This window comes from Struthio camelus, chromosome 17 (genome assembly GCF_040807025.1).
Source record: "Struthio camelus isolate bStrCam1 chromosome 17, bStrCam1.hap1, whole genome shotgun sequence".
NCBI classification, from domain to species: domain Eukaryota; kingdom Metazoa; phylum Chordata; class Aves; order Struthioniformes; family Struthionidae; genus Struthio; species Struthio camelus.
This window is the reverse complement of record NC_090958.1, coordinates 16,819,206-16,832,459: the sequence shown is the minus strand read 5'-3', so window position 1 is coordinate 16,832,459 and position 13,254 is coordinate 16,819,206. Positions and strand designations below refer to the sequence as shown.

Genomic DNA, 13,254 nt, shown 5'->3' with positions numbered 1-13,254 from the left:
CAGGGCATCAAAACAATAATGGAAGACAGACAATTGATAATTTTGAAAAAAAAAAGACAACAACATATAACATCTACAATGTATGCAGACATCCCTTGGATGTTTTATATATGCTATATATATTTCAAAGTACACACAAACTGCCAGTTTAGAAAGTTGAGAAAATAGGAATACATCTTGGGAAGGTCATGAACAACAACAACAAAAAATATACAAAGAAAAACAAGAGTTATTTACATTCAATAATTCAGTAGCCTTTAACATCTCTATATACATACATATTCTTTCTATATATGTACAGATGATGATGGGATCTGAACAAAACTTATTCCAAATGCAAAAGAAAAATACAAAACCCGCTGATAATTCAATAGACAAATGTTTACAGGTTGCAGAGTTTTCTTCATTTACAAAGAAAATACTTCTACACACTGACACAACAGGCTTCTTTGGGGAACTTATCAGTCCTTATGAGAGGTGTGTTGCTAACATCACACAGTGATTGGAAAAAATTAAAAACTTGCTGTGCAGAGTAGGTTTTTAAGCAAGCTATAACTGCATTTGCTTGTCAGGCATATCTTAAGCATGGAATTGAACCTAGTTAACAGGTCAAAGTTCAGACTCTTGAACAGCTTAAAAAACCCCCCAAATTTCTCTCCCCTCAATTCCCAAGTCAACTTAATTAAAATATATATTTTATATAAATATATATATAACAAGTATCTTCCCATTCTATAGCATGCTTCCAGGACTCACGTAGCACAGAAATTACTACCAGCGTTATACATGTAGCTTTGGCTCTGTTACCAGAGACCTCTATCCTCTTTTAATTTTACATTGACTTCAGATGGTGATTTGTTTGAAGCAGGTCAGTGTCCCACAAGTGACAAAAATGGAGACAATGATCATTCTTGCCTAGCCTGAAAAGTTATGACAGTTGGTCTCCCCTTTTTCCTCAGGGCAAAAATGTTTGAATTACAGGCTGTGCTCTAAGAGCATACCAAGTAGTTCTTCCTTATCCTGTCCATAGTTTTATCTACAGTTAGTTCTTTCCTCCCCCAGATTTTATCAGTGATCATCACTCCCAGCAGCTAATGCAAGAAAACTACTATCAAAACAAAATTGCACTGGCAAGTCTTGCATGGAAAGTGAGCAGCACTAATGCCTTCCAGGAACCAAAAATGCTATAATGTCAAGGCTTAAAAGGAAAAAAAAAAAAAAAAAGTCATTTCGAAACAAAACATGAAGACTAACCACTTTTTGATCAAAACCTTTCAGATGTTAGAGCGCTCTGGAGCCATGGATGCAGATTTGTTAGTAAATGAATGACAAAGCCAAGACATTGACAGCAGCAAACGGCAGAGAACAGGCAAAGGAGACCAAGTGGGGGGACTGATACCAGAATAGAAACAACTCCTAGAGATCTTCACTTTAATGATGAGAATACCCCCTGGTCCAGAAACCAAGTCCCTGGGAAGTTTAAAGGGTTTGAATGAACAGTATATGCCACAATCCCCCTGAAAGAGAGGTGTGGTTTGGTAACGAGTACAGAGAACATTCAGTATTTGCTCAACCCAAAGGTAGCACAGTAGGCTGAGAAGAGCACTTAGGAACCAATGTAGAGTGAGATAGCCACTTGCTACAAAGTTATTATTTGTGAGTCTACTACTCCTAGAACCATCTTACTGAAGATTAAGGTACAATATACTACGTTACAGTCAGAGGGTAGAAGTTTCTATGCTTTGAACAAGCATATCCTCCCCCACACGCTGTCTTCCATGGCACAGATCAACTCCTACTGATATCATACAGCATCCAGGTGAGCCTCCCTTTACTACCAGAGAATTATTAGAAGAAAAGGAAAAAAGGGAAAGAGATACAAAACACCTACCACCCGCGTCACAAGTACTATACAGAAATATAGCAGCTGCTACAGCAATAGCAAGCATGCCAACTTAATCTGGAACTGCATTTCCATCTAGTGACGAGTCATGCCCCTTGACCATTTCAGACTGCCGAGTTGAGCAAGCAGACTTCCTTCCCCCACGGCCCCGAGCTGTTATTGCACTGGAGTGCTGGCACAGGCAGCGTTAACTGAACGACAGGTGAAATAATCCATGCAGTGGAGTTCACTTCAGCCTGCAGTCATGGAACTTCTGGTCCCAGTTACTCATGGAAAAACTCTGTGACACTTGAATCTGTTTCACTGAATGTTTACAGAAGTGACACACGCTGCAATGGATTACTGCACTAAGCCTGTCAGGTGAACATTACTTAACATATGCATCAAGGTTTAACACAGTTTATTCCTTGTCTCATTAACCAGTTGAAGCATTTGGACTGCAAGACAGAAGCCTGGTTAAAACAGACTGGAACATGCCAAGTCCTGTTGAATTCCAATTGTAAAAACTTGTTAGTTTTTTTGGAATATAGTGATTGCCTAAACAAGACTCCACTTCTTGTTAGTACAATAACTTTTATTTGACATCTACAAGATTGTTATCTTGTAGTTTTTTGGACAGGTTTATACAATCTCAAATTTTCAATAGTGCAACCTGTGCAAGCAAGAAATGACAAACATTGTCCTTCACTTTCTTATAAACATCTACTATTATAGGCAAAACAAAACTTACCCATATTATAGATAAGTGACTATTCACATTTGTACATTACAATTTCTTTTAAACAGCTCCAGATAAACTCTACAATGTCTTACAACATATTAAACAGTATTCAAGTTACTGGGTAACAGAAACAGCACATACAGCGGAACCCTCAAGTGTTTCCCATTCTCTAATTTACAGCTCAAGTAAGGTTTCATCTTACAAGTGACAAATTAAATTACATTAATGAAGTAAAAAATATAAGATTGTATGCGAGATGGAAGTGAATTTGCACTTAAGTTTCCATAACCACCTCGGATTAAGGAAATGCTTCAATTTAAGGAAAACAGGCATCCAGCCATCTTTGCAGTACACATTAGGAATACCATTAATACATTAAAAATGAACTAATTTTAATTTAAGATGTTTATCACAAAAAGAACATGTGGTAGACTCAAATATATAACCCCCAGGAGAGAACCAGAAAAAAATGCAACACCTGGGTATAAACACTATAAAAATGCAATAACCAATGCTGTACAACTAAGATTGTGTTTCTCTCTGAATTCCTCTCGTGTGTGTTTATCCCGTCCATATCCGTTTCCAAAGACATGCACTGTCAAACAGAAACTGGGAAGGAACCTGAATGCATGATGTGCAACCTCTAGGTTTCATGCTTTTATAAACTTACAAATTGAAGAGAAAAACCCAATATATATTTTCTATATATATACTCAATACATGCATTCAAGGATATCTCCCACAGCAATGGCATTGATGCACTGCGTTAAACCCTGAGCACTGTATGACAAGATAAAAATAAAGCCTGCTTGGGGATTTTCAAGCATTTTCAAACAAATTGTGGGTTTGTAGCTTAAAAGGCCAAAAGTAAAAGCAAACAGGAAGCACTACAGAGAGCATAAGGAAAGACAGATGCACCACCATAAACAATTGCTGGCTTTCAGTTCTACCAACCTTTTTAGATCTCTTTATTCCCAAAGTTTGAGAGCACACAACTGAACTGAAAAAGTTATATTTCTTTGGAATCTGTCCCTGATTTTTATGCAAGTGATATGCTTTTACAGCCTTTTCCTCAAACACCAGAGTCAACACCTGTAGCATGTCCTCTTATGCATTGTTGAAATTGGTGATACTCTGTGGGTGATGCTGCTGCCAAATCTGCTGCTGCTGTACTGCAAGCTGTTGAGACTGGTCTGACGTTGACAGGAGGTTTACGAGGGGCGATACACAGTTTGCAGGAATGATCAAACCTGAAAACAGCGACGGATCAGTTGTGTTTCATAAGCACGCAAACAATTTGCCTATTAAAACCTCAGGCTGATAATTCTACCTTTTAATTTATGCAACAGTCAATAGCGACAGTTTCCAGTGACAAGTCTAATCAAGGACAACTACAAGTTCTAGTTCTAAATTAAAAAAAAAAAATTTATCTTTACAAGTCATTAGATCCTTTAGGTCATGAAGGAGCAGAAAGAAGTCGTCATTTTCTCCCAAATACAGGTTTATTCTTGGGTTACCTGCTGCCATATTAAGACCAGAAGTTGGCTATTTTGTTGCTTCTCTAATTTGACAGAAGTTAGAAAAGCACAAGAGTTTATAGGCAAGGAAGAAGAGACCCTGAAACACCTTGTTTCAGCATCTTAACAAGGTCACTGGAGCAGGAGCTGCCATGACCCTACACATCACAAGACTACATATGTAAAAAAAAGTTTCAGCAGAAAAGCAGCAAGGAAGGATATAATAATCTTTAAGTCATTCTAGACTAGTGGCTACATGTGACTTTCAATAGCTTAAAAAGCATGAAAGCAAGCATTTTAAGGGCTTACTATTCTTTGCCAGAAGTGAGAAACGGCAAAGTCCTTCTGGTTTCAAAGGTAGGTTGGCTGGAACAGGCTAAATGTGACTTGAATATGAGCTGAGAGAACAAGTATTCCAAAGCCTGGCTGAAAGAGATTCTTCCTTCTTTAACCTGACTCTAAAAACATGTTTGCACTACAAATACAGACTTTAACATTTGTATTCCTGCCCTCTGCCTGCAACATATGCACACAGACAAACCGTTTCTCTTGTAAGCCTAGTCTCCTACACAAGACTTAACAGGGAGTGACTTTTAAGTTACAACTCCCTCCCACCCCACTGGAATTAAAGGAGCAGACAAGCCACTTACCTACGATCCTCTGCCCATCTTCTGTTCTTAGACGAACTATTTGCATTTTCACGTTTGTACCACTGACAGAGGCTAGAACGCCTTCTACTTTTGTCCAGACGCTCAGTACTGAACCACACAAGACATAGTAAGTTCGACAGCGGAGTCCCACTTCACAAACTAACCCCAAGCCTGCCTTCTTACAATTGCCTCTCCTAGGGGAAAGGTTAAAAAGAAAAAAAAAAAAATCAGAAGAATATTGCAGGCAAAAGGTACCCAGTTCACGTTAAATAACTTAGTCTCATTTTAAACTCTATTCAACAGAGTTCAGATCGAGTATTCCAAGTACACCATAAGGTGAAGGCACTTTATCCATAGCCACAAAATACCTCTCTAATGTGAGAGCTTTAGGGAAATGTTAGCCTACTCAGGACCCTGTCTTCAAAATGACTAGACAGAGCTCTAAGCCAAAGATATCACTGGTTTAAATCATACAGAACAGAGATTCAGGTTTTCGGAAGAAATCCGTATCTGATCTGTAAATTTCACTCTGGCAATAATTTAAAATTTCAACCAGTTGGGCTGTTCCCCAGGAAGGAAGGCACCAGCTGCCGAGTTATTTGAGATACTTACAAGAGGTAGTGCAAGAACAGCTGTTTCTTAACGTCTAGTCCCTGCGTGAAGCTTAAGTATAACTTGTTTTCCCTCAAATAAGAGCTGAACTATCCTACCACAAAAATAGATCAGATCAAGCCACTTACCGAAGCACAAGCTACTCCTGGGTCACTATACTTCTACTAGAGTAGAATTTAAACATCAGAACTCATAACGTATTAGAACTTTAAGAGCAAGTGTATAGCTTAATGTTTCCACTCAAAGGATGGGCTTACTCATTTGACTGATCATGGGACTTCATTTTTCTTAAGTGAGAAATGCAAGATTTCACAGAACTTATAGAAAAACCAGATAGAAGTGATAAATTAAAACAGTTTAGATAAACAGTTTAAAGCACCTGTGTGTATACAAATACTAACCAATAAGCATGTGTGCAGGTATCCGCAGAAGAATTGTACTGCTCTAACCAGTGTGGCAGAGCATCTTCAGAAGGTACCTGGAAAAGTTTTTTTTTTTTTTTTTTTTGGGGGGGGGGCAGGCAGGGAATAGAAGAGAAATAACAAAAAACAACACATCAAGACTTGCATAGCAAAAAAACCCCAAACACCTTTCCCCTCCCCGCCCCCCCCCCCCCCCCCCCCCCACACACACACACTTTGGTCATGACTATGAGAAAGGATACATAATTTCAGGCTATCTAACTGACACGAAATCTCACCTAAGGACAAACAGAATGCTTGAACATAGCAGAACCTCAACAACAATATCAGAATCTCGGAACTTTTCCGGTACTCCAGCTGATCTCAGAGTTCTTCGTCAAGTTTTCATTAATTCAACAACATAAGATTGTTTTAACAGAAGCGTCAGGTATCATACCAGCTGCTAAACAAGATAATCCACCGGAGTATTCCAGAAGACAGCAGTAGTAAGCAGCTAAAGGCTTCAGAATCGTTGCTTAGAACACACTGTACATCACTACTCTAATAGCCCGTTTGCGCATCCTACATAGGAGTTGGACTTTCCCTTGCTAGACCCTGAAAATCCTCACATTAATTTCACTTTCTAAATTTAAAATTAGCATCATTTTAAAGGTTACCTTCTTATACTTCTTTTTCAGGTCTGAACATGTTTCTAACTTGAGTTGTTTCCCTGTATTTGGTCTGTACACTAAAAAAAGCTTCTTTTTAGGATTCACTTCTTTTACTAGAATAGCAGTTTTCTTGTTATTTCTTATCTGGAAAACAAAAATTCAAGAAATTTAAGTGTAAACACGTTGACAGTATCTGAAGTGATTCTATATTGTGATCTTTACAGAGTAATGGTACATGTGTATAAATACTAAAAATAATCATAATAAGGATAGCTTTAGAAGATAGTACCACTAACCTCCACCAGCATCTCCTTATAACAAAAGGATTTGCTTTCTTGATGCATGTTTAAATAAAAGCTATTTGTTTAGGCTCACAGTTCTGTCAGAAAATTACGAGCAGTTAAGAATTAAGAGCTTTGTACTAAGAGCTGGAAACAGAATTAGCATCAATCCTAAAATAAGAGTGAAAGCATTTTACAAAACTGAACAATGATTTTAATTTCTATGTTACATTTTTCAAAGGAGATAGCTTATTCAAATAGCCCTAAAACAAATTCTCTGAACGTAGTCTAAGAGGTGTATAAGAATCTTACCTGCAGTGATAAATAAAATCCATCATCTGGTCCCGTCTGTTCTGCCCAGATCTTAGTTGCTTCCTCCCACGACATTCCTCTCTCTACACTGATCTAGAGGAGAGCCACACAGGGATATTTAAGTGAGAACATACTTCGGGACAGTTATCGAAACAGAACAACAAAAAACAGAACAAAATAGTGCTCAGTGAAAGGCATGGAACCTACCCCTTGCTCAATAAAAGATGCAAGCTTAGCTTACTGCAGTGTTTTAAGAACTTGACAGCAACCAAAAGTTTATTAGTTAGTACAAACGCAACACACAACTTACTGTGTACAGTTCTACATGTCCAGAGGTAGAGTATCCTGGAGTTAAAAACTTCTTAACGTCTGCCTTCCTTACTTTCTCATCCCCGGAGCCCAAATCTTAAAAGGAAAGGATAGAGTTATTCTGCTTCTCTTCTCTTACCTAAGTACAAGAATACTAGGAAATTGATTTACTCACCTAAGATGCCCATATCATATCTTCCATTCTTTTTAGCATTTTGAATAACTGCATTTAGTGTGTCAGAAAAATACTGGAATAAAGCATTTTGCTGATGTACTTCCATACCAAGAATTCTATTCAGAAATTTTCCTATGTTGTTATAATCTTAAAGGGAGGAAGAAGAAAAAAAAAAAAGGTATATCAGGTCAACCAAAAGGTTAAATTTAATGAAAATAGGCTTTCAATCAGTTTTCAAAGGGTTGTGAAAGTAATACTCATGTTCATTCTCTCAGGAGCAAGGAAAACATTCCAAGCTTTCCAATTTTTTGTTTGTTTGTTTTAAATTAGTTACAACTTCAGTTCTGTTGTTTAGGAATCCACTACCATGATTTACAAGAAGATAAGTGATCTTTCTTAGAGACATTCTAGAGATACATAAAAAACAGATACCTTTATCAAGCGTTAGAATTCCAGATCTGTCTTCTACATTTATCAGGCCTACACCGATCAATCCCTGGCGAACATCTAAGAAAAGAGTTAGAGACTACAAAGTAACAGCTTGTTTAGCAATCTTGTTTCAAGATTGAATTCTAAAACTTCTGATACCACTCCTAAACGCTTGCAATTTTTACCTAACATATTGATAAGCAGAATAGAATCTTGTAATCTGTCCTTCCACAGGAAAAAAAAAAAAAACCTCCTGCAAAACAAAGACACCACACAGGCAGAGAATCTGACTACTAACAGCACTATACATGAACCCATAGGAGAATGGGATATTACAACAGATAATGGGAAAATTAAGTTAAGGAACTATATATAATACTCTGGCCAAACAGAGAGAGAAGACACTCTTGTATTCCCCTTAGTTGATAACAGTTGCCAAGGTGACTAATCTAGGCTTCCCACTGCTCCAACTCACTTCAAATAGTTAGCATGCAGAACTTGCCTTGAATTGAGAGGGTTCAAATATCTTGTTTTATACCTGCATTTCAACATCTATGCGCTGCGCACAGGAATGGTGCCCCGTGAATACTGACCCAAGCCAGCTAACTGGTTTAAAAAAAGTATTTTCTACCCTCAACATTATTTGCATTTTTACGTACCGAAGAGTGATCAAAAAGGTCGTGATTGCACCTAGTGAGTTATATTTACCTTTAAAGAAGTCTCCAGGAAAATCAGGAGGTGGTGAGACCATTGGGGAGTCTAAGTTCACAATGGATTTCATAACAATCTCTAAAGCATTTCTTCCATACTGCATAAGAAAGAGAAAGTTGCTTTAACAGTGTGTTCTAGGGTTTGCGCCTCAGCCCCAAGCACACATAGGTTAATAAGCACTTTTAATTCATAGCAAACTACTACTCTCTACTATTTAACAGTAAAATTGGAGAATTGCTTATTAGTTTTTCCCTTTATAAACTACATTATATATAAACAGCACAGTCTTAATTTCTAATTGTAATTGCCAATTTAGTCTTTTAATTGTGACTGAAAGGATACATAGCATTTGCTTAGGACTTGGATTTTTAGCAAACAGAGATAAATGTATACACAGAATTGTGCTTCCATTTTCAAAAACAGGATTGTTCTCTGGCTAACTCAAAAAAAAAAAAAAAGGTATTCTATCAAAGATTTAAAAAAAAAAAAAGTAAATCAATTCACAGGAGACTGAAGCAGCATTTATTCCACAGGCCATATGTGAAATATAAGCACTACAGCATGAACTTTAATTCAGCCAGAAACAGAACCATCACCTTGTTGTCAAAATTGAATCTGCTGAGGTCTCGAGTTTCTGTCGCCCGTCTATCACCGTGAGTGAGGGCTCCCTGTTAAGACATACCTTTGTAGTTAAATCAAATTAAAAAAAAAAAGAGGGAAGAAGAATTTAAGTTGTATTTTCTCAAATGAAGGATCAGATTTCTTGAAACAGTCTTACCAAACTCTCCAGTCTTTTTGCAACTATAGATGCAAATCTTTGCTCTCCTGCCAACTCAGAAATTAGGAACACATACTCTGGAGCAGTCACTTGGTTGGATCTATGAGTTCTTCCTGGATAATTAAGTAGAAGCACATTTATTAAATAAATCTCACTTCACTGAACGTTTCTAATAAAGCATAACATCCTCAAACTGTGGGCAGTAGAGAAATAGCTAGAACTTAATCCTGCTGAAAAAAGTTTCTGCTGTAAATATCACAATAGAAATATGTCTGCAGATACTCCAGATTTGTGGCAACTTCATACAGAGGCTTGATACACACAGAACTATTCGGTTAAGCTGCAGTGTAGGTTTTTGTTCACTAGGTTTCTTTCAAAACTTTAGAAACTATTAGCTATGGCTACAGACACAGCTAATCCTGCCTTGGGTAAAGGAGATCAGAAGGGTCCTTAAGAGGTTAGTTAGTCAATCTTACTTTCCATGAATTAGCACCAAGTTCAGTCTCACTGAATTTGCTGGGGGAAAAAGAGTAAAAAAAAACAACCCAACAACAACAAAAACATTATTTACCAAACTGCTGTATTGCTCTATCTGCACTCCATGGCAACTCCAGAGTCATATGAACTCTCCGCCTCTGATTCTTAGCTCTACGATCTGCTTGCAACGAGATACCAGAGCTGGCAGCCTCCGAGATTATGGCTATGTTCTTTTATTAAGAGAAAAGTTGCTAGTTAGCACTAAACCCAAGATCAAGCTTCATTTTTCATTAAAACAAAACAAAAACAAACAACCAACCCTCCCCACCCCCACCCCCACCCACATACACAAAAACCTCACTAATTTCCAGACTACTACTAATATCAGTCTGGAATACTATCACTATCATTTGGTCTTACTATCTCAAGTAGTGGGAAGGGGGGGAAAAAAAAGATGGTTCTCTTTATCAAAGTTAGAAACGCTAACTAACAGCAAAAGGAACGGTCTTCACTTTTCAGCAACACCCTTCTGTGCAAACAGAGAAGGGCAATATGCTGCAGTTCTGCCATTCCAAAGGGCAGGTTTCTCAGTTTCTCTGATGTTGGTCTGCACTTGAGAAAGAAAAGGTGAGGAACAGAAGAGACTTGCTCTGATAGCAAGTGACAAAGAAAGAGCACAAAAGTTATTGTTAATACTGTATATGGAAGAAGATAGAGCCATTCCAGTATGTGAATGCATTTGTCTTGAAAGAATGCAAGTGTTTGGACTATGTGCAAGTTGCTTACATGAACATGAGTATTTCCCCTAAAGTGTAACAACAGGCCAAAGAAGTTCCATGCAACAGCTACATTTACTTGATTTGCCCTCTTGTGGTAACACATCTCAAATGAACCACAGGCAAGGAAAGCAAACAAACAAACAAAAAAACCCAGGAAAACCATCCTGGAACCAAAATGAAACTTTCATCAGCTCCAAATCTACCATTATTCTTGAGAAGCAGTTCAAAATCTGAAGGTTAGCCTCCTCACCTACCTCAACTACAGCCTGACCCTTAGAACAGGCTGAGACCACATACTAGATAGGACTATTGAACGTACAGGTTTGAAGAACAAAATGCTCAGTAGTGAATAACAAATCCTTTCTACCTATTGTAGGATTTGTATTTAAAATGTCACTGTGAGATAATGGTAGAGCCACAACCTAATAACTTAACCAGTCGGCCCATGTTACTATGTCATCTGGCAAGTTCTTCTAAACTGTGCCTCTAAGAATTACCTTATCTCCATCCATGAACCTCTGCTTTTCTGTGATGTTCAGAATTTCAACGGGCACATCGAGTTCAGATCTTGACTCGTAAGATATGCTGCCATCATCATTGCTTACAACTCTTCCTTTGCGGCCTGTCATCTTTAAAATAAGAGGGAATACAAAGTCATTATAGCAATGCCAAAATTATTACATGATCAAGACTGCCAAGCAACAGAATCCTACATTAACCTCAAAGTGCAAGTCGGAGTAAATTGCTGACTAAGTATAAAACTACCTGGATTATTTTTGATTGATGCTATGGTTTGCTATGTGGAACACTTACTTAGAAGTAACTCGGGGGAAAGTACAAGAAAAGCATATCTATGCAGAAGTGGCACTGTAGCATACTACTGTCCATAGCAGAAGTGTTAGCAATCAAAGTTTTATACGCTACTGCAGTAACCATGTCTTGAACTGAAAAGCTGAATGTTAATTAAAGATAAAAAGAAGAGAGCTTACAACTCTATTAGACACAGACTTTTCACAATGCAATTATACAAGTTAATTTTTGCTGCCTAAGAAGATGAAGTAGTTATTTCATCTTATCACTGCTTCATCTCTCATGTACACCAGTTTTAAAACTGACTACAACTAGTTGGAACAATATGCTGTAGACAAGAAAAAACAGAAGCTAGCCCTATTTACCTAATGGGAAACTATCACCGGCGATCCCTGAACATTCACCTCTTCAGAGCTCTTCTCTGTATTCTAATACAACCTTCAAGTTTCTCTTTAAATCAGAGGCATTCAGTGTAAGAGCCCTATATTCTCATACTTGCTAGATTACTGTTCAAGACCAACAAACAAGTTCTCTTTAATATATAGTTTGGTCACACATAACCTTGGAAAAGAATGACAACACTGATTTACTGCAGCTAGGCAGGTAACACATGGCTGCAGCTGAGAAAAAAAATAGCAAGTTTCTCTAAATATGAGCATCAACCCACCTCTGCAACATTTTCAGGACCACCAAGTTCATCTATAAGCTCATCCAGTGTGTTAGGTGGAAGATCTTCAGCCAACTTTTCCAGTTTATCAAGCAGCTCTTTTTTCATTTGTTGAGCCCTTTCGACAGCATCCTGACTTGTTACAAAGCTGCTGTTTGTATTACTGTTTGCTGAAATTCAAAAGAAATTAAGATTTAAGAGTTCACTGCCTAATTGCCAAGAAAGTGAAGCAACTCCAAAGAAACTTGTTCTTACCTGATGTGTTGGTACTAGACGTGGTGGTACCAACAGTGGAAGTAAAACAGCTAGGTCGTTTTGATCCAAGACCAGAAGCTAATAAGGCACTTTGAATAGAATCTGGGTCTATACTTTTCTTCTTTTTCTTTTCTTTATTTTTCTTATGGTCTTTTCTAATTAGCCAGGGATCTGAAGCTAAATAAAATATTTTCAAAACACTTCAAGCACTTATAATAAGCTATCCTTTCCTTTAAAAAAAAATTATGCTCATTACAAAACTGACTAGTCTGAACTTTAGTGCATAACATCTACTTAAAGAAGCTGCAAATAAACATTCTAGAAATAATCCTAGTCTCATTAAACTTCCAACTACCTACTTAAGATATACAGTCTTCTATTTTTGGTGCACTGAAGTGCTTAGAGAAGACTCTATGCCTAATATTTGCAAGTATAGTTACATACTTGATGGAACAGACTGCCTTACCATTTTCATCATCTTCACTGGATTCATCTCTAAATGGGTTGAAGTCATCATCATCTCCAGAACTCAAAAATTTGGAGCTCTCATTGTCACTTTCTTCGTTGTCTGAAGCATCCGACTCACTTTCACTCTCATCAGAGCTGCTACCTGCAAGGCCACCTGTTTTACGAGCTTTTTTGGCTTCTCTGGTTATTTCTTCACCTAGATCCACCACCCCAGGAGAAAAAGAAAAAATAAAAAGCTAGTTTAGACCTTCTAGCCCACTTTTGAGAATTGTATTACTACCACTGCATGCTAAGTAGAAAAGTGTTCAGCTTCCAAAAATGTAACTGT

At 37.6% G+C, this 13,254-nt stretch overlaps 1 protein-coding gene across 2 annotated transcripts in view; it reads right to left on the bottom strand.

The window, feature by feature from the left end:
• Positions 1-2,456: 2,456 nt before the first annotated feature.
• The window catches only part of SBNO1 (strawberry notch homolog 1), a 32,178-nt gene continuing 21,380 nt past the window's right edge, over positions 2,457-13,254 (bottom strand). For both annotated transcript variants that reach the window (XM_068911264.1, XM_068911265.1), the window contains exons 17-32: positions 12,925-13,122; positions 12,459-12,635; positions 12,204-12,373; positions 11,224-11,355; positions 10,042-10,177; positions 9,471-9,583; positions 9,289-9,360; positions 8,690-8,789; positions 7,985-8,059; positions 7,553-7,699; positions 7,379-7,473; positions 7,069-7,161; positions 6,482-6,619; positions 5,805-5,881; positions 4,792-4,985; positions 2,457-3,874 (exon numbers count right to left, since the gene is read on the bottom strand). In XM_068911264.1, the coding sequence (XP_068767365.1) occupies positions 3,732-3,874; positions 4,792-4,985; positions 5,805-5,881; positions 6,482-6,619; positions 7,069-7,161; positions 7,379-7,473; positions 7,553-7,699; positions 7,985-8,059; positions 8,690-8,789; positions 9,289-9,360; positions 9,471-9,583; positions 10,042-10,177; positions 11,224-11,355; positions 12,204-12,373; positions 12,459-12,635; positions 12,925-13,122 (2,060 nt within the window). In that variant the 3' untranslated portion in view covers positions 2,457-3,731. The remainder of the gene's footprint in view (positions 3,875-4,791; positions 4,986-5,804; positions 5,882-6,481; positions 6,620-7,068; positions 7,162-7,378; positions 7,474-7,552; positions 7,700-7,984; positions 8,060-8,689; positions 8,790-9,288; positions 9,361-9,470; positions 9,584-10,041; positions 10,178-11,223; positions 11,356-12,203; positions 12,374-12,458; positions 12,636-12,924; positions 13,123-13,254) is intronic.